The 17,368-nt window shown below is 40.9% G+C and overlaps 6 protein-coding genes across 6 annotated transcripts; 2 read left to right on the top strand and 4 right to left on the bottom strand.

Moving 5' to 3' along the window:
- Positions 1-203: 203 nt before the first annotated feature.
- BDB00DRAFT_819141 (uncharacterized protein) lies at positions 204-2,474 on the bottom strand. Its single transcript, XM_053123218.1, has 7 exons — positions 2,115-2,474; positions 1,891-2,013; positions 1,662-1,805; positions 1,458-1,574; positions 1,079-1,342; positions 883-980; positions 204-812 (listed from the first exon to the last, which is right to left on the bottom strand). Exons 1-7 carry the CDS (start codon positions 2,124-2,126, stop codon positions 389-391), a joined length of 1,182 nt encoding a protein of 393 aa, XP_052980696.1. The 5' UTR covers positions 2,127-2,474; the 3' UTR covers positions 204-388.
- A 119-nt stretch (positions 2,475-2,593) lies between these two features.
- BDB00DRAFT_928332 (ATP-dependent RNA helicase FAL1) lies at positions 2,594-4,623 on the top strand. The gene is made up of 7 exons (XM_053128916.1): positions 2,594-2,707; positions 2,791-2,893; positions 2,986-3,650; positions 3,774-3,889; positions 3,980-4,048; positions 4,136-4,302; positions 4,379-4,623. The coding sequence occupies exons 1-7, from the start codon at positions 2,654-2,656 to the stop codon at positions 4,393-4,395; spliced, it is 1,191 nt and encodes a 396-aa protein (XP_052980695.1). The 5' UTR covers positions 2,594-2,653; the 3' UTR covers positions 4,396-4,623.
- Positions 4,624-6,410, bottom strand: BDB00DRAFT_819137 (uncharacterized protein). The gene is made up of 8 exons (XM_053123217.1): positions 6,242-6,410; positions 6,006-6,174; positions 5,804-5,924; positions 5,619-5,720; positions 5,455-5,519; positions 5,100-5,383; positions 4,872-5,019; positions 4,624-4,785 (listed from the first exon to the last, which is right to left on the bottom strand). Exons 1-8 carry the CDS (start codon positions 6,262-6,264, stop codon positions 4,663-4,665), a joined length of 1,035 nt encoding a protein of 344 aa, XP_052980694.1. The 5' UTR covers positions 6,265-6,410; the 3' UTR covers positions 4,624-4,662.
- A 59-nt stretch (positions 6,411-6,469) lies between these two features.
- Positions 6,470-7,692, bottom strand: BDB00DRAFT_819133 (peptidyl-tRNA hydrolase). Its single transcript, XM_053123216.1, has 6 exons — positions 7,353-7,692; positions 7,199-7,252; positions 7,062-7,115; positions 6,918-6,985; positions 6,712-6,824; positions 6,470-6,619 (listed from the first exon to the last, which is right to left on the bottom strand). The coding sequence occupies exons 1-6, from the start codon at positions 7,353-7,355 to the stop codon at positions 6,570-6,572; spliced, it is 342 nt and encodes a 113-aa protein (XP_052980693.1). The 5' UTR covers positions 7,356-7,692; the 3' UTR covers positions 6,470-6,569.
- An 863-nt stretch (positions 7,693-8,555) lies between these two features.
- On the top strand, positions 8,556-10,895 carry BDB00DRAFT_819126 (uncharacterized protein). The gene is made up of 5 exons (XM_053123215.1): positions 8,556-9,068; positions 9,176-9,391; positions 9,532-9,714; positions 9,854-10,283; positions 10,358-10,895. The coding sequence occupies exons 1-5, from the start codon at positions 8,658-8,660 to the stop codon at positions 10,669-10,671; spliced, it is 1,554 nt and encodes a 517-aa protein (XP_052980692.1). The 5' UTR covers positions 8,556-8,657; the 3' UTR covers positions 10,672-10,895.
- A 543-nt stretch (positions 10,896-11,438) lies between these two features.
- On the bottom strand, positions 11,439-16,701 carry BDB00DRAFT_819120 (nuclear export factor CRM1). The gene is made up of 17 exons (XM_053123214.1): positions 16,559-16,701; positions 16,306-16,407; positions 15,955-16,027; positions 15,717-15,823; positions 15,453-15,568; positions 15,087-15,321; positions 14,859-15,009; positions 14,672-14,769; positions 14,465-14,587; positions 14,009-14,347; positions 13,454-13,891; positions 13,270-13,377; positions 12,956-13,169; positions 12,636-12,865; positions 12,155-12,533; positions 11,892-12,066; positions 11,439-11,818 (listed from the first exon to the last, which is right to left on the bottom strand). Exons 1-17 carry the CDS (start codon positions 16,655-16,657, stop codon positions 11,566-11,568), a joined length of 3,240 nt encoding a protein of 1,079 aa, XP_052980691.1. The 5' UTR covers positions 16,658-16,701; the 3' UTR covers positions 11,439-11,565.
- Positions 16,702-17,368: the final 667 nt, after the last annotated feature.

Raw genomic sequence — 17,368 nt, 5'->3', positions numbered from 1 at the left:
ATCATCTTAGGAAACTTACCCTCTCTTCTCCTAGTACATGTAGCGATCTCGATCAAGACTCTGTAGTAAATCCACTTATTCAGCTCGATCCCCATTATTAACCTTCAAGCTAGCATTGATGATTCTTTTGTGACGAAAAGACCTAAAGCTATTACAATGGCTAGGTATAGAATGTCACAAAATCAAAGTGTACACAGTAGATCCCCGTAAGCAAATTTATAGAGATTTACAACATTTTCCCAGTACATTCGTGTATAATATATAATGTGTGAGGAACGAAAAAAAACCAGGACAGAGTTTATTGAGTGCATGCATACATGTCATATAAAAGACGGTATGTTTTTGTGAGAAACAGAGGGAAGGAGGTGGGGGGGGGGAGGATTTGCCACTACTGAGGACCACCAGCTCCTCGTTGAGCATTCAATAGCTCTTGCATACGTTGCTGAACCTTGGCGGTAAGATAGTGGAACACGGCTTCCTTGACCCATGGTTGCTTGTAAAAGTCAGTTTGTCTCATTTCTTCCAAATTGATCTTACTCTCGCCGAGGATGACTTCGAGATCTCTTGCTTGGCTTGCAATCCATTTGTTAATAAACTCGACAGGGTTCTGTGCAAATTGCATTAAAAAGTCGCGCTTGATCTTGGAGTTGTTGATGCTTTGTACACATTGAACAATCTTATCATCCAGACCCATGATTTCCTTTTGTAATTGTGTTGATGAAACCAAGTTCATCATTTTTTGACGAACAACGCTGTCAAGCTCAACATCGACATCAAAAGCCTGTGAAGATTGATGGAATTCCTTATCGACCCTGTTTAAAAAAATGTCCCCCCCAGTTAGCTTTCATAGTAGCAACAGTGTACATCTGCTTTAGAATTTACCGAATGGTGTAGTTGATGACAATAGGATCCGGCCGTGCCAAATGACTGTTGATAAGTTCTGGTATGTGTGAAAAGTGTAATTGTGGTGCGTTGAAGAGCTAATAGAGTGGATGGAGGAGGAGAATTTTAGAGAGATTTGCTACCTCTTGCTCCGTCAAACCATCACCGGAATAAAAATAGGCATCTCTTTCTTTACCTCTTGCATACGAGCATCACAATGGATCACTCGTTTATCCTCGGCATCTTGTAATTTGTGGTGTTTGATATAGTTCCAAATACCCATTACAATTTGAGGCTTTGTTTCCAATTTCATGTCGAGGAGCTCTGATAATGGTGCGTCCAACTTGAACTTTTGCGGCATATACTCGGGATCCAAAATGATCCGTGCTTTTACATTTACATCTCCTCGTCGGCTCACTTCGACACCATCGTGTTCAGGGCTGTTGGGTTGTTTGTGCCACTTATAAATTGTAACATATGTAAGCACATTGTACTGTTTTAATCATCATAGTTCCATTTCCAAATCATTTTTTTTCCATCCTTGGCAAATTTGCTGCTGACCACATAATAACTACCTCGACTGTGTTGCCTTCTGGATAAAGCTTAGGATCCCGATCAAGCTCAATGCAAATCGACCGGAAAAACGACGTGAATTTTTGAACTGGTTGTGCTTTTTTGGTAGGAATTGGAGGCTGGTAATAAGTGTTGTCAGCCAACATTGCATTGTGAAGATTTATTTTAAAAAGTAGTAGTAGTAGTAGTAGTAAGTTTGAACTTACATCCAAAAGTCTGCCCTCGATCTTGAGTGTCCACGACGGTGGATTACCACTATTGAAATCATAGTTTTCATCTTCGGTATTTTGTTGTGTTGGTGCTTGATCAGAGGATGTGTTGGATACAAAAATACGTAACGTTCGTTTGACCTTTACAATTTAGATTTTTGCGTGTGAGCAACAATTATACAGGTATATCGGTGGAAACGAATCACATTCAATCTTCATTTAATACCTTGGTGGGCTTGCCCAAAGCTTCTTGAACGTCCAAACGTTTTCTCATGATTGTAGCGTCTAGCTTTTTCTCAAATTCGTTCAATTCTGTATATAATTTCGATTCCGGTACAAAGGCTTCAATCTTTTTAATAGAAATAGGAACGCAAAATTCACAGAAATATTTAGTATATAAAAGTTGCACTTTAGTTATCGTGTCAGTGAATAAAAAAGAAAAAAGCCTACTTTGGGTGGCATGTTGCGATCTGTAGGACGCTTTTTTCTAAGTACCGTGTGATGGTCTTAATTAATTTCCAAGTAATTATATGATTGACGAACGCAATGAACGCGTCCTTATACAAAAAGTCAAAGGATCGTATTTTTTGTTCAGATTGACTCACTTGATGTGCTTTGCCAACGAATCTGTTTCATTAGAGCGCTTTCTGTATTGAACAGACTGCCCTGCCATTGCTTGTTGAGGCATCATGTTGGGTGGTGGCTGGCCCATGGGTGGCCCCTGAGGGTAATGTTGCATTTATGTAAAGGTGGTTTTGGTGGAGGGTTGGAAGGAGCCAAAAAAAAAAAAGTGGAAAGGAAAGAACGAACATGTCCTGGTTTTAGCACCAGCAGATAATCAAAACGCTATTGGCCCAAAATCTACACGCTCAAAGCTGGGGGTGCCCCTCAAGTCACAGACTATCGAAGGTAAAGTCTTCTTTTGGACATCAAACTTTCCTTCCGCCTTCTTGCTTTTTTTAACCTTTTCAACTTTTTAAATTAAAAAAATGGCGTACGATCCAAAAGCCGATGAAAAACTAAGCTTTGAAACATCCGAGAATGTAAGAACCTTGTTTTGAATACACGTATATTTTTAACGATTGAATAAGACATTTAACCTTTTTTTTCATGTTTTTCATTTTAGGTCAAGGTCGTCCCTACCTTCGATTCGATCGGCCTGAAGGAAGATCTACTTCGTGGTGTCTACGCTTACAACTTTGAAAAGCCATCCGCCATTCAGCAAAGAGGTAATACACTCATTGATCAACACGTTGAAAGAGAACATCTTGCTTTTTTTTCTTTCGACAATAAAATGCTGAAAAAAAAAAATTATTTTTAGCCATTGTCCCCATTATTCGTGGACGCGATGTCATTGCTCAGGCCCAATCCGGTACTGGTAAAACAGCCACGTTGGCCATTTCAGCACTTCAGACGATCGACACGTCACTTCGCGAAACACAAGCATTGGTCCTTTCGCCAACACGTGAACTGGCCACACAGATTCAAAGCGTTATCTTGGCCTTGGGCGATTACATGAATGTGCAGTGCCATGCCTGCATTGGTGGCACGAGCGTGGGTGAAGATATTCGACGATTGGATAACGGTGTACATGCGGTTTCCGGCACCCCTGGCCGTGTATTTGACATGATTCGACGACGCAACTTGCGTACGCGTAATATCAAAATGTTGATTCTTGATGAAGCAGACGAGTTGCTCAACCGTGGTTTCAAAGACCAAATTTACGACGTGTATCGATACCTGCCCCCGGCCACGCAGGTCGTTCTTTTGTCGGCTACTTTACCCCACGATGTTCTCGAAATGACCCGCAATTTCATGACCGAACCCATCCGGATATTGGTCAAGCGTGATGAATTGACCCTCGAAGGCATTAAGCAGTTTTTCGTCGCTGTCGAGCGGGAAGAGTGGAAGTTTGATACATTGTGTGACCTTTATGATACATTGACCATTACTCAAGCCGTTATTTTCTGTAACACTCGACGCAAGGTATGATGAACATGAAAGGAGAAATTTTAAGAATGGTTTTTACTTTTGGGAAATCAGGGTTAGTGAAAATATAATGGGTACTGCGTAATACTAATGCAATGTGTTGTATGTGATTTTTTTTAGGTCGATTGGCTTACTGAAAGAATGCGAGAGTCCAACTTTACTGTTTCGGCTATGCACGGTGAAATGCCTCAAAAGGAGAGAGATGCTATTATGCAGGAATTCAGACAGGGCGCAAGGTAAAGTATCGATGGGTGGTGAAATTGTTGAGGTTTTTCCGTGATAATGATCTCATCTCTTTTCTTTTCTTTTACCCCTGTGTGTTTTAGTCGAGTGCTGATTACTACGGACGTTTGGGCTCGTGGTATTGACGTACAGCAGGTCTCTTTGGTCATCAAGTAAGTATCATGGATATATATATATATATATTACCTGAGGAGCTAGAAAGACTATAAAGGCGTACTCATCTATATTTTCTAATTCAGCTACGATCTTCCCTCTAACCGTGAATTATACATTCATCGTATTGGTCGTTCCGGCCGTTTCGGCCGTAAGGGTGTTGCCATTAACTTTGTAAAGAACGACGATCTCAAGATCTTGCGTGATATTGAACAATACTACAGTACCCAGATTGATGAAATGCCAATGAATGGTAAGCACAATTGTCTTGTATATATGTTTTGTAGACAGAATTATATCTAAACCTACTCGTTTCTATTACTTTCTAGTCACCGACTTGGTTTAAAAAAGAGTGTTCTGTCCCCTCCCCCCCCTTGGAACGAGAGTTTGGAAGAAGAAAAAAAGTATAAAAATTAAGAATGATGCCACTCGTGTGTGTGTGTGTGTGTGTGTTTTGTTTTTCCGTTCCTTTCGCATTTTCGCGTTAAATTCCTTTTCTTTAAAAAAGCTTAGCAGAATCCCGTTATTCCACATGTATAATGCTATTGTCATCAAACATATTTCTTTGCTATGGCTACAACAACCCAACCAACTTTATTTATTTTGTCACATGTTACGCAATATTTTTCAGTCTGGCTAGCGTTCCATAAACAATGGTTGTGATACTGTCATCCAGATCGTGATGGCTCTTTGCTACTTGAACCAGGTCTTCTATCTGACAATCCTGACTTGTTACCTAGTAGCAAAACATCAAGAAAAAAACCGACAGTGAGTTATTACTATCAATATATATGATATCAATAGAAGATGGGTTCAACTCACCGATGCGTTCTCAAACTTGTGATTTTTTATTTCGATAAGCAACTCGTCTTTGTGATCGTTGGCAAAATGGACAATCAATCCATTGGGCGTTGTCACAAAATCATCAATGCCAACCATATCATGTTGCTCCTGTAACACGGTCTGATACCTACTTATCACAATCAGACATAACGGGCTTAATATAAAGTCACATTTCTTCTTTTTGAACGATTGTTCTTTTTCACATACCAATGTGTTGTTTCCTCAATTTTCCGGTTGTGTTCCTCGTCATACAGTTGACGTCCAGAGGCTTCTTGTTTTAAATCCTCGAGCCGTTTCTCCAATTCATCCACCGCACGCTGCTTCTCTGCTGCTTCTCTGTTCATTTGGGCCATGCGATCTCGTCGATCATCAATATCCGTGTTGATTTCAATAATATCATTGGTCAGCTGCTCTTCAACTTGCATTGCTTCTTCGAGAGGAACACCTGTTTGTTGAGCCAACTGTGCTTCGACTTGTTGTAGAGCTTCACTCTAATCATTAGGAATCAGTTAGGTGTCTCTCCAACTTCTTTCTCAGTCTTATCTTACAAACACTCCCGTACATTCTCTTTGATCTCCTCAATGACTCGACTCAGTGCATCTGCCTTTAATGATATTGACACATGTACTGGGGGTTTTCATCGTTAAAAGAAATAGAGAGAGAACCATCGCTTAGAGCAAAATGATTTTGTTTTGGATATATAGTGTAAACATTTGCTTTTCTTACATTCTTCTACTCGAGTAGCTCTTTGCTGCAGGGTGCTTTTGAGTCCATCGATTTCATTTTGACTACTCTGGATTCGATGCTCCAGTTCAGATGCCCGTTTGTCTATTGAGTGAAAACCAAGTTACTCTTTCAACTTTTTGTTTGTAATTATTCAAAAGATAATAATGATGTGTATATATCTGAACCTGCAACTTCGAATTCACTTTGTGTCACTTGGTGTGGTGCATCTTGATTCAATACCAGTCTTAGAAACTTTTCTTTTGTTTCTCGCTCTAGCAATACTCCTTCAAGCTTTTCGGCATAGTCCTAGCATAATATGCACGCCACCATCAGTACACTTTGACGAAATTCGTAATCAGTTGACAACATTCTCTAACATTGACTTACTTTGTAATCGTCGAGTTCCTTTTGTAATGAAGTAGGGTGAAGTGGAAGATTGATCGTGTGTCGTTGGGTATTGGATGATGCTCCACCTATTGACAGACCCATTTGGTCATTGTATTTCTTTTGTAATTTGTATAGGTATAATTCCTTTTCTTTGAATTCTCGAATACTCCTATTTTTTGTTTAGATTCACATTTAGAAGCCCTGCTATTTGTTAAAAGATTGATGCAAGCGTGTACCTTGCTAATTCAGTATTATCCATGTTGCTTTGAGCGTGTAAAAAGAAACAGGTTCGGGTTTCACAGGATTCAGCATGATCCACAAAAATTATTTAATTATTTTTTTTCGCGACGCGTCGAACGCGACACCTTTTATTTTATCGGGTTGCAGACCAACCCTCAGAGTTCATCCGCTGCCATCTATCATATACTGACAACAGGACATTTTCTCACAAAAAAAAATTGAGGTTCTTTTAAACCCAGTAATAACCAGCGAGTTTTCATGTTTATTTCTTTTCTATCAAGCATTCATCGTCGTAAGGTTTATGATATATGCAACATGATTTGATTATAAAAGCTTCAAGTGACCCGTGACACTGTTGATAAGTTCTACTGGACCTATTTGAGCAATACGTACTTTAGTAACACATGCGGGTATTTTCCATATTATTGCCATGCTATTATCTTATCTTGGCGTTGGAAAAACTTACCAGGTCCAATGCCAAGGACTGTCCGTGATCCCGCAGCAATCTGTGTTCGACCTGCATCGCATATACTTTGTGCTGTTAAGTTCAAGCTAAGTGCAATTGCTTGAAGTTCGAGTCTACAGAATGTGATATTAGTTTCGCTTTAAACACCCAGTTCCCACCCGATATTTCTTGGATACACGGAAAAATTCAAAAGGTATGTCACTAACAGTTTTTCTTCACTATCAATCTTTAATGCAACCTTGGCTTGACCTGTACGTTCCCAAGTTTGAAGCACCTATTATTATTATTTTTATTCGTTTCAGCACAGATCGTCTCGTTGAGTTTCTAACAGCTTAATAGCGATATTTTACCTCTGGATTGCTTTTGGAAGCAGCCTTGTAGCAAGCCAATGTGGCGTGACCGCACTGAAAATTACACATAATATCAAGTATAACTTGATGAGTATAACAGTAATGGAAAGGTTTTTCTTTTCTTTTTTGCTGCTAACCTGTGCGGCAACTTTGCCCTTCGTCATACCAAGGTCTGTGCGCACTACAAGTACCTACATATATACATATATACAATTTGTTAAATAAGCAAAAGGAAGAAAGAACGTTGTAGTTTCTTGGCCGCTAAAGGTGTTGTTGACTTGAAGGCATTACCATTTTGTAATCGTTATACTTTGCTGCATCTATTTTGCCTTCAGGTAATTCGTCCAATTCCTCTTCGTCTTCAATGTCGCTGTCATTCTGTTTTGGGTCGGATCGCGATGTTCCCGGGTTCTAAATCACAGAGAAAGGGTAGGGGAAAACGTGTCAGTCCCTCGCTGGGCTGGGGTGGTTGCGTTAAGAGTAAATGGGTGTTATTTTCTGGTGGAGAGAAAAGTTTACGTTTGCAAAGAGTGAATGGCCCAAGTAAATGCCGGATAAAAAGCTAACAACAGCAATGGCGGCGCCCTGAGCCAATAGTTGGTTATTCATATCTTTAACAGAAAATGTACAATTCAAAAAGAGAGGCAAATGTTTTTGGGCTTTTTTGAGCAGGCGCTTCAAAGCGTCCTCGCGCGTCAGCTGGCATTTTTCGTGTCATCCTATCGCTTTTTTCGCACACTCAGATCAAAGCTGTCAACTCTGTTTTTAGCTTCGATCATGGTTACGGGTATTAGGACATGTTATAGCATCTAGCAACAGAGCTTTACTTTTATAAGCACATGACACTGAACAGCACTGCCTGATACCATAAATAGTTGAACGGAATACCACAGCTCGTTTGTTTTTACTTTAATCGTTCTGATAGCGTAGTAGTCCAAGCTTTGATCTCGCATAAATCAGCCGGCTCTTTCCATGTTTTGAAAAAGACCATGGTGTGGTGGTCATATTCGTCTGCTGCATTGTGCTGCTATACTATATACGTCCTGCAACTGAAAAAGAAAGATTGCAATCATAACGATATGGCAGGATCAAGGCATCATATCTCTTTAGAAATGCCGAATACTGTATCTGTATATGTGATATGTATATACCATTATTGTTCGTCGAAACTGACAATGTCCCCCCTGCTTCTTTTCTTATAGCATTTCCGTACTTGTATAAAGGAGAAATCCTATAGTGAGACCGGACCGAGCAAGCCTTCCATCATCATCATCTTTTGGTTAGAATTCCAATACCATTGGTCCGATAGGGTGATGGTGACAACAACAGGTGGCGATAAAAGCTATGTTGGATAACACGATATGTTCTTTTAGCAGGAACTGTTCTTTTTTTCTTGTTGATGCACAAGGAAAGAAAAGATAATGTCTGTGGGAGCTTTATCAGTGCCAAGAAAAGGGCAAAAAAGTGCATTAAATAAATTTGCCACCCAAAAGTTTTTGACACTCCTCCCAGAACGCTTTTTTTTTGGGTTTTTTTAAAACCTCTCTTTCTTTCTCTTAATGGCCCCATTGCACTCTAGTGCCGTTGTATTTTGCCATGGAAGAGGTCTACAGCCATCACGACCATGGTAAGCGAACCCCGTCGCCTTCCAGCAACTCGGACGAATTTGTCTTACACATGGACGGCGCTACTACTACTACTACCACACACACTAGAAACAATGGTCGCTCGTCGTCTGCATCATCATCGTCACCACCTTCACCTCCACGCCGATCCACGGTAGACGAAGACGTACTTTATGCAACCCATCCTCATCCTCATCCTTTGGATAACGATGCTGTGCAAGCCGATGTATTACGTTCATTGATACAAAGCAACAACACGACGTCCGAAGACGACCATGAATATGCCTTGCAACGGCAATATACTGCTCGATTGGATGATTTGCTGGAGAATTCAGAAAAGCGACCGCAAAGACGGTACAGTCTGTATGGTGAAAATGTCAAAGTAAGCTTTGCTTTTAGAAAGGGACTCTTATCCCCGTTGGATAAATGTGTGTGTATATGATATGGGAGGATGATTTCCACACTGACTCTCTCCGGGTTCGCAACTAGGATCCAACCAGGGTGGAACGCGGTGCAGATCGCTATGTGTTTTACTCGGCTGATTTAGGATCGGTCAAGAGCCAATCGTTGAAGCAGCTCATGATGAAGCACGTGCATCAGGATGAAAAGCAACAGAAGAGTGTTGCAGAAGTTTTGTTGAAAACAACAGGATGGTGGATCGATGCTTTTGCTGCTACGAACGAAGAGATGCGCATGATGAGCCAGGTAGTTCATTTTTATTTCTTTGATATCTTCAATTCGAACATACACTGCCAAGGTGTCGTTTTTGAAAGGGCTAGATCTATACTCTCTCTTGTAAATTATGAAATTTACTAAACTGTTTTATTAACCCCTCTTTTTGCTAGGTGTTTCGAATCCATCCTTTGACCACCGAAGATATCCAGGCCCAAGAATCGCGTGAAAAGTGCGAAATATTCCAACATTACATGTTTATCAGTTTCCGAAGCTTCAACCACGATTCACACAGTGCAAACTATCTCGAAGCTGTCAACTTTTATATCATTGTATTTAAAACAGGCGTCTTGACGGTTCGTAATTCGGCAAATCGGGGCAATTTATATAAGAGAGGGAAGGAAGAAGTAATGGGAGAAATCATGCTAAAACGGAAAAATAAAATAAAATTGGGGGCCAACCCACCCTCTCTTTTTGTTAATTTATATGATACAGTTTCATTTCCAGCCGCTTCCACATCCACACAACGTGAGACGACGTATCCATCAGCTAAAAGATTTCATCCACGTCACACCCGAATGGATCAACTATGCGTTGATTGACGATATCACAGACAGTTTTGCTCCACTTATCCAACATACCGAACTGGAAGTGGATTCCATCGATGATTTGGTGTTGGTGTTGAGCGGATCGGAGCAAGCGGATATGCTCCGCCGAATTGGCGCTTGTCGTAAAACCGTGATGCAGTTGCTGAGACTCCTTGGGCCGAAAGCAGATGTCGTACGAAGCTTGATCAAACGCTATGACGATAAGTCCAAAGAAGCGGCGAATACGACCAAGACGACGACGCAAGGCGTTAGCAACCAATCAAAAGAGATCCGCAAAATCCAACATGAAGTCACCTTGTATCTTGGTGATATCCAAGGTAACGTTTTTGATATGCCCATATAACAGGGACCCCCCGGAACAATGATTTACTAAATTTACAATCTACGTTAGACCATATCCTTACTATGCTCCAAAACGTGAATCATTACGATCTCATTCTTGGTCGAGCCCATCGTAATTATCTCGGTCAGATATCAATAGAAATGTCCCAGGCAGGCAATACCACCAACGAAATGATTAACCGTTTGACTTTTTTGGCAACGATTGTGGTCCCCTTGAACTTGGTTGCCAGTTTATGGGGTATGAACGTGTATGTACCTGGCCAAGATGAGAAAGACTTGACGTGGTTTTTCTGGATTGTATTGGGCATGTGTATGTATATAGTAGCAATGGTAGCATTTGGCAAGCGGTTTGGGCTTGTTTAAAAAATGTTTCCATGTTGTCATATTATCACTCTTCCTTTTCCTTATTTCTCGTCATCATTTCCTTCCATCTATTGTCTCATACATCATACATACCTACTACATTACATACATTACATATTACCAATAATAAACTAAAAGCCATCTTTCATCATGATCATGGATAAAGTTAAAAGCATATATTATTAGTGACGGACAATAACTATAGTTGCCCCATCCAGATTGACTAGTTGAAAAGTAGGTAACTTATTGTGGAAGACTTATTGACCTTCGCCTAGTAGAGCTTACATAATGAGCGGTATACATACATAGCATCAAAGTCTTGGATATAAGCAAACTGTGTCTGATGTTACATGTCTTGGAAAGTGGTGTCGAAAAGACTTGTCGTCAACCATACCATCTCGACAGCAAGCAGTAGTTGAAAAATGGTACAGGCGCATAGCCCTTTAAATTGTATGGTCATAGCCCACTATTGAGATAGACCCATTTTCTAACAATACCATGAAAGTGGATAATTACATACAGTATTTGTATATATGCACAAAAAGAATTGGACATGAGTGCGTGATAGTAAAGATGAACCTGAGTAATAATAGATCACTTGATTTTTATTATTATTTTTTTGTTTTTCCTTTTTGTAAATATAGAAAAAAAAGAAAAAGAGATATAAAGAAATATGTGTTATGTGTGAGTGAGTGGTGTCGAGAACAGATTGATAGAGACAGAGAGAGAGAGAGAGAGTTAGGAGGGAAAAAAAGAATAAAATGATTTTTTAGTTTTTTGAAAACGTGCCATGTTGTGTATTTATGTGAGATTGTGCGTGTGTGAGTGTGTGTGTGTGTGTGTGTGTCTGTGTACGTGCGTGTGTAAGTGTATAGAGCTCCCTCTTCCGGTTTTTTAAACGGCTTCATCCTCATCCATCGTTGCCGGCAACTCTGATGGTTTGACCATACCAGGGATAGCTAATGCCTTTTCACGCTCGGCCTTTCGCTTGGCCTCCATTTCAGCCTCCTTCTCTTCCAAATACAGTTCGGCGTTTTCACCTGCAAACTCCTTGAGTTGGATTAAGAAATCACGCACTTCGAGCTTGAACTTTGAAGAGTTGTTGTTGTACTCGAACATGGCCATCACAAACACCTTGATTTGACCGCTAGTATCAAGAAGAAAGAAAGAAACTTTTTAGTTTTCTCTCTCTAAGTTGGAAGACAGTGTGTTGGATATACCTTTGTAAATGTGGGAATGCGTTCTGAAGCAGTGCAGTGACATACTGCTCCAAGAACTGTGCATTCGTCGTATTGGGGTCCGAGACTTGTGAAGCATCATACAATGGTACTTGGATTCGGTTACTTGTAACCAAGTTGAACAGTTGTGCCAGTACTTCGGTTTGTCCCTTGAAACCTACACACATATACACGAGAAAATACTCGATCAATGCCATCCGGGATTACCTGGGCTATACGATTGAACCCCCCCTTTTCACACTTACCGCTCTTGTGATCTCGATCTGTCAGAACGAAAAAGATGTCTTGTAATATACTGCGATAGTACGAACGATAGAATGCTCCAGCAATAGCTGGATCCGTATTGCTGATATTGATAATCAACTCGGAGCAGATTTGAAGACTGACATCTGCAATATCACGCATGGTGTGCTTGAAGCCCCATACAACGCTGTCAATGAACAATTTAAACTGGGCGGGTGCAAGCTCCAGTAATGCTGGGAAACAGTGTTGATTGATGGCCAGCAGCATGTTGTAGAAGCCCGTTCGATGGTCTGGGAATTCGGCAAAGTCCTTGGTGATCATATTCAGCGTTGGTTCGAACGTTGCTTCGAGTATAATGGGAATTCTGGGTGTCGCCATGCTCTAAATGATTAAACACAAAAAAAGTTGCAAGTTAAAGCACACACACTCTATCTCCTTTTTTTAAGCGCTCAACCCAAACAACAAACACAGAAATAAACTTACTCGCAGTTTGTTGACCAAAGTGGCCAAGACATTTAATACTTCGTGGTCTCTGGCAATGTCTACGTTGTTTTGATAATCCGACAACACAGCTTCAAAGAATGGACCGACCATACTTTGTTCGACCTGAGCAAGATCCTCGGCGCATTCCAGATAAGCATCGATGAGCTTGAGGATTTCCTTTTTGATTGTTCGAAGACCTCGAATCTTGGGTGTTTTGATGGCGATAACACCTACATAAGGACATTTGTATAAACATCATTTCCCACCCTTTCTCCTTTCAAAAGTCCTCGGGAGCGTTATGTCTAAAAAAGGCATCTTACCTTGCTCGGCTACTGCTTGGGATACCAGTTTGCCGACGATACCATACAAAGACAACAGATCCATGTAGATCTTGCTCAATTGAATGATATAACCAGGACCCACGGATATGCATGCAGCGACATTGGTCTTGAGAACATTGCCCAAGACCTTGATATCGCTGGCATTGTTCAACACGTTGACGTCTTGCTTGGCTTGTGCCATGATGCTGTTCCACTATATGTACGCAAAAAATAATATTAAAGTCAACGATACTGGGACATTCTCCCAAAAGACCATCCTGCGCGAAAAGAGGGTGAAAAAAATATAGACTTACAGCAGCATTTGGCAGTTCCATAAAATTGATCATTAACCGCTCTTGGGCAGGCTTGTTGTGATTCTGGGCAGAGATCATGTAGCCAACAGCTTCATAGAAAGTGTGGATCTAGATAACATGTGTAAAGAAAAACACTACTTTGCAAAAAAAAAAAAATAGACAAATGCATCTTTTTCTTTCTTACCTGTTGTGGCTGGAGATCAGAGGTAATGCCATCGATAGATTCCAAAATCTCATCAATAAACGGCCGCAATTCACCCGCCTTTTGCGAGACAAAGTGACTCTTGCACTTTTGGGAAATCTTGATAAAAGTATCACAAGCCATGTCCTGGACACCTTCATGGGACTCGTGCATGAATTCGAACAATTTGTTGACAACCGTCTTGAGGAACTTCCAGTGTGCCTTTAAGAACCGTGGGTATTGACCGACCGTGTACATAATGTTGGATGCTACAACGGCCTTGTTGTCCTTGCCGCTCTTCTTTTCACACAAGCTCAAAAGTTCCTTGATGACTGTCACCAGGAATCGCTTTTCAGTTTCTTCGTTCATTGCACCGGAAATCGAACCAATAGCCCAGCATAATTTGTTCAAGTTTTGCCATGACCATTCCGAACCATCCATCTATATTTTGAAGTATGTTAAATCCCACACCATTAAAGTGCTATCCTCTTTTTTTCTTTTTCAAGGTGTATTTTCCAGAGAGAAACTGTATTTTTGCACCAACCCTCTATTCCTTACCTGTCTTGCCAGCTTATTCGTCATGATCTCCTCAGTATCAGCAACATCCAAGTTGGTCAAGTAGACGAGCACCTCCTTCATGCTCTTGTACAAGACGATCGTGTCGCTTTCCTTGACGAATTCGCGCACAATTTCACCTTCGTCGTTCTCGACAACCAACACTTCTTCTGGCTTGACCATGCGCTCGATCATGACCACTCGCAAACTCGAAAGCACATCTACATAGAGCATCTTGCGAGGTCTGTAACCGTGAAGACCGCCGCTCATGGGACCGGCGTTCAGTTCTAACAGATGTTCGGGTTGTGGCATGGAACGTACTTCTTCGAAAAGCTCTTGCACCTAATGTCATCAAAAACCATAATAATCGCGCACGCATACATGGATCATTTAAATATACAGAAACATATAGCAAAGCTTATCCAACAACCCCCCCCCCATCCCACAATCCAATCTTACCAATTGTGCCCAGTACTCCAAACAAATCTTGAAAATTTCACGGTCCTCCACACTGGAAATCTTGATAAGGTAGTAATGAGCGTTGATCAAAAGGTCTTGGGTACCAGGTGCTTGTTCGATGATCTAAGTTTCGAACATGATGATTAGCATTCACTATTACTTTATTAGACCCTACACTTTCCTCCACCTGGTATATTGGTTGTTTACCTTGAGATGTGCGGTCAAGAAACTGGTCAAGAACAATGCCAAATTCTGGACAAATTCTTGATCATCGTCACTGCTGTTTTCGTATACATCATGGATGTCTATTTTTTTAAACACACACTGTCTTAGTACACACGAATACCGCTTTTACAAAAATAAAAAAAAAAGTGAGGGGTGGTGGATACGTTACTGGTATTGGGAGGAATCATGACGTTAACGGCGCTCATGACACTGGTAAAGAGGATGGCGAGCTTTTCGTGGTATTGAGCTTCAACCTTGAGACCACCAATTTCTGTCAAGCATTTGAGCGTAACGTTGCGAAACTGTGGCACTTCAAAGAACTATAAAAAAAATGTTTTTAGTAATCAATCCTCCTTATCGGTAAAGGAAAAAAAAAGGACTCTTAATGACACATTACTCTTGATCGAAGGGTTTCAATAAGATCTGTCTCGAAAATGTAACCCAAAGGAATCCAGTTGAGGAAACGCAACAAGGTTTCCAAAGTGGCCTTGATCAAACTGGGCTTCTGGGCACGGTCCAGCACCTCCTTACACAATTGGAAGATTTCGGAAAACTCGCCGCACATTTGATTTCGAAGGTTGGATGTCTTGATTTGGGTCATCTGTTCCGCTGAATAATCAAAAATTTCCTCACTGTAAACCGAGGAGGGGGGCCCCCATTGTATATCAAGTCAAGTCAGTTCCATTGCATCATTCGGAAGGAAAAAAAAAAAAAAAAGACATCCTATCCCCACTCCAAGAAACGGGATTTGACAACTACTTACCTAAGCAGTTTCAGGATGGCCATGTTGTTTTCACAAAGTGAAAGGTTGGATTTGCTTGAAGCAACAATTTCGGGAATGAATGATGGCCAGTTGCGGGGCCATTCTTGCTTGAGAATCTAAAGAGAGTGGGATTTGATGATGATTAGAGCAAGCGAATTGTATCTGAGAGTCACATTGAGTCCCTTCTCTCGCTTGCTTGGATAACGTGGAAAAACAGCTGGTAGTACTAGCTATCAACAACATGTAAAGAGCCGATAAGAATACCTGGACCAACACCATGTTGAGCTTGTTGACATAAGTCTTTTCCTTCACCAAGGTGTTTTCATCCGAAGACACCTTTACGATAACGTTCACGATAAAGTAGCGAATGGCTATTCAAGTAAAAAGTTGTAAAATTCATAAACTTCATTAGCATTTGAGATTACCCACACCCCCCCTCCCACCCTTCTCCCTCTAAAGTTAAAAGTATTGTTTCTTTCTCGCGTTTTTTTTTGTCTCTTACCATTGCGACTGTCGGGAAGGAGCGTGTTCCATCTCGTTTGCACGAATTTCTCAAGGATCTGAAGCGCGATAAACTATTATACAGAAATCGCGCGGTTTTTTTTAAAGGTATATAAAAGTTAGGACATTACGAATGAGGAAAAAAAGACGCACACAGAGAGAGAGAGAATCCTTCCGGTTTCCACTGCTTTTTTTCCAGGTACACACACGCAACCAAGGGCATAAGCTCTCAAGTTGTTTGTTGTGCTTTAAGCGTTTGGCGCGAGTTGAGGGAATAAAAAAAGGGGGGGGAAGAGGGGGTGATTGATACAAGAAAAAAAAAAAAAGAGTCGAATGTAAAAAAAATACGAACCTTGGTTTGTGGTACACTGGATCGTTCGAGAATGCCATCTACTCTGGTCCATGCTTCTTCATGGTCTTGGAATTGGGTCAATAATTGTTGTGCCGCTTGTTGCTACATCAATAGAGCGTGGTAAAAAAAAAAATGTTTTTTTTTCAAATTAGAATGCTGCGTTACGTGTGTACCAGTATTATTATCAGGAAAAAAAAAAGGGTGGAAAGTATTAAAAAAAAAGTAGCAGTGATTGGGAAAAGTAAAATCTTACGTCGTTGCCAAAACCTCCAAAGAAGGTCATGACGACTTGATCAAGGACAGCGACATCCAATTCTTTACTAAAATCAAGAATGCTTTCGGGAGCAGCCATTGTTCGAAATGTGAATGTCGTGTAAAGAGCGCGCCTATGCGGGTCCCCCAGTCGGTCAGCCGTCTTAAGAAATTTATTAACGCTGCCCGCGCGCGGGGTGGGGACGTTCGGCACTGGAAAATCCGAGACTTAGTGTGTGTGTGTCTTTTTCATGTTTAGGGAAAATGCCAACACTGCTACTGACTCTGTTTGTTCTGTTACAAGCCTGTTTTTTTCAGTGATCGTATTCTGTATCCCCTCCCCACCGTTATTCGTAGATTGGACAGTGGCGCTTTATTCACCCCCCCGGTTTGTTCAAGAAAGACGGGTGGTTCGTTTGAGATAGGCGTTGATGAACAACTAGAAGGCCAATCATCAAGGCAGACCTTTTCATGCATGCAGCACCCTTATGCTTATTAAGCAACCAATATTGCATACAAAAAGAGACAAATAACGCTTACTAGTGCTATAGAGAGTTTCTTTATCTTTGAGCAGTATGATGTATCTCTATCTTGTGGCTGAACGACCCGGGCATATATTAAATGTGCATGACCAGCGAGTGGAGAAGATGACTCGAGTCTCATATCCTTTGGTTATATTTTAGTTTCATGGAGATTCTACATTACTCTATATCTGTCGCCATATTGTTTAGTACTCAAGCTTTAAGATTGGATCTATTTCAGTGTAGCTGTCATCACCTGTCGCTGGTTGATGTATTCCTTATGAGCGTTT

Source organism: Zychaea mexicana (assembly GCF_025766255.1).
Source record: "Zychaea mexicana strain RSA 1403 chromosome Unknown BDB00scaffold_28, whole genome shotgun sequence".
Classification (NCBI taxonomy): Eukaryota; Fungi; Mucoromycota; class Mucoromycetes; order Mucorales; family Lichtheimiaceae; genus Zychaea; species Zychaea mexicana.
The sequence above is the reverse complement of the archived record's forward strand: the minus strand, read 5'-3'. Positions and strand labels throughout refer to the sequence as shown.

Coding starts and splice junctions, on each gene's coding strand:
- BDB00DRAFT_819141 (XM_053123218.1), bottom strand. Junction 1,343..1,457: donor CAGAAGGCAACACAGTCGAG/GTAGTTATTATG, acceptor ACAATTTATAAG/TGGCACAAACAACCCAACAG. Junction 981..1,078: donor GTGATGCTCGTATGCAAGAG/GTAAAGAAAGAG, acceptor CCACTCTATTAG/CTCTTCAACGCACCACAATT.
- BDB00DRAFT_819133 (XM_053123216.1), bottom strand. Junction 7,116..7,198: donor AGGGCAAAGTTGCCGCACAG/GTTAGCAGCAAA, acceptor TGTAATTTTCAG/TGCGGTCACGCCACATTGGC. Junction 6,986..7,061: donor CTTCCAAAAGCAATCCAGAG/GTAAAATATCGC, acceptor TAATAATAATAG/GTGCTTCAAACTTGGGAACG.
- BDB00DRAFT_819137 (XM_053123217.1), bottom strand. CDS start 6,264: ATGGATAATACTGAATTAGCAAG. Junction 5,384..5,454: donor TTGAGGAGATCAAAGAGAAT/GTACGGGAGTGT, acceptor CCTAATGATTAG/AGTGAAGCTCTACAACAAGT. Junction 5,020..5,099: donor ATTGAGGAAACAACACATTG/GTATGTGAAAAA, acceptor TGTGATAAGTAG/GTATCAGACCGTGTTACAGG.
- BDB00DRAFT_819120 (XM_053123214.1), bottom strand. CDS start 16,657: ATGGCTGCTCCCGAAAGCATTCTTGATTTTAGTAAAGAATTGGATGTC. Junction 14,348..14,464: donor TGGAGTACTGGGCACAATTG/GTAAGATTGGAT, acceptor TGATGACATTAG/GTGCAAGAGCTTTTCGAAGA. Junction 12,067..12,154: donor AGATCGAGATCACAAGAGCG/GTAAGTGTGAAA, acceptor ATATGTGTGTAG/GTTTCAAGGGACAAACCGAA.
- BDB00DRAFT_819126 (XM_053123215.1), top strand. CDS start 8,658: ATGGAAGAGGTCTACAGCCATCACGACCATGGTAAGCGAACCCCGTCG. Junction 9,069..9,175: donor TGTATGGTGAAAATGTCAAA/GTAAGCTTTGCT, acceptor GTTCGCAACTAG/GATCCAACCAGGGTGGAACG. Junction 9,715..9,853: donor TTAAAACAGGCGTCTTGACG/GTTCGTAATTCG, acceptor TATATGATACAG/TTTCATTTCCAGCCGCTTCC.
- BDB00DRAFT_928332 (XM_053128916.1), top strand. CDS start 2,654: ATGGCGTACGATCCAAAAGCCGATGAAAAACTAAGCTTTGAAACATCC. Junction 3,890..3,979: donor GAATTCAGACAGGGCGCAAG/GTAAAGTATCGA, acceptor TGTGTGTTTTAG/TCGAGTGCTGATTACTACGG. Junction 4,049..4,135: donor CAGGTCTCTTTGGTCATCAA/GTAAGTATCATG, acceptor TTTCTAATTCAG/CTACGATCTTCCCTCTAACC.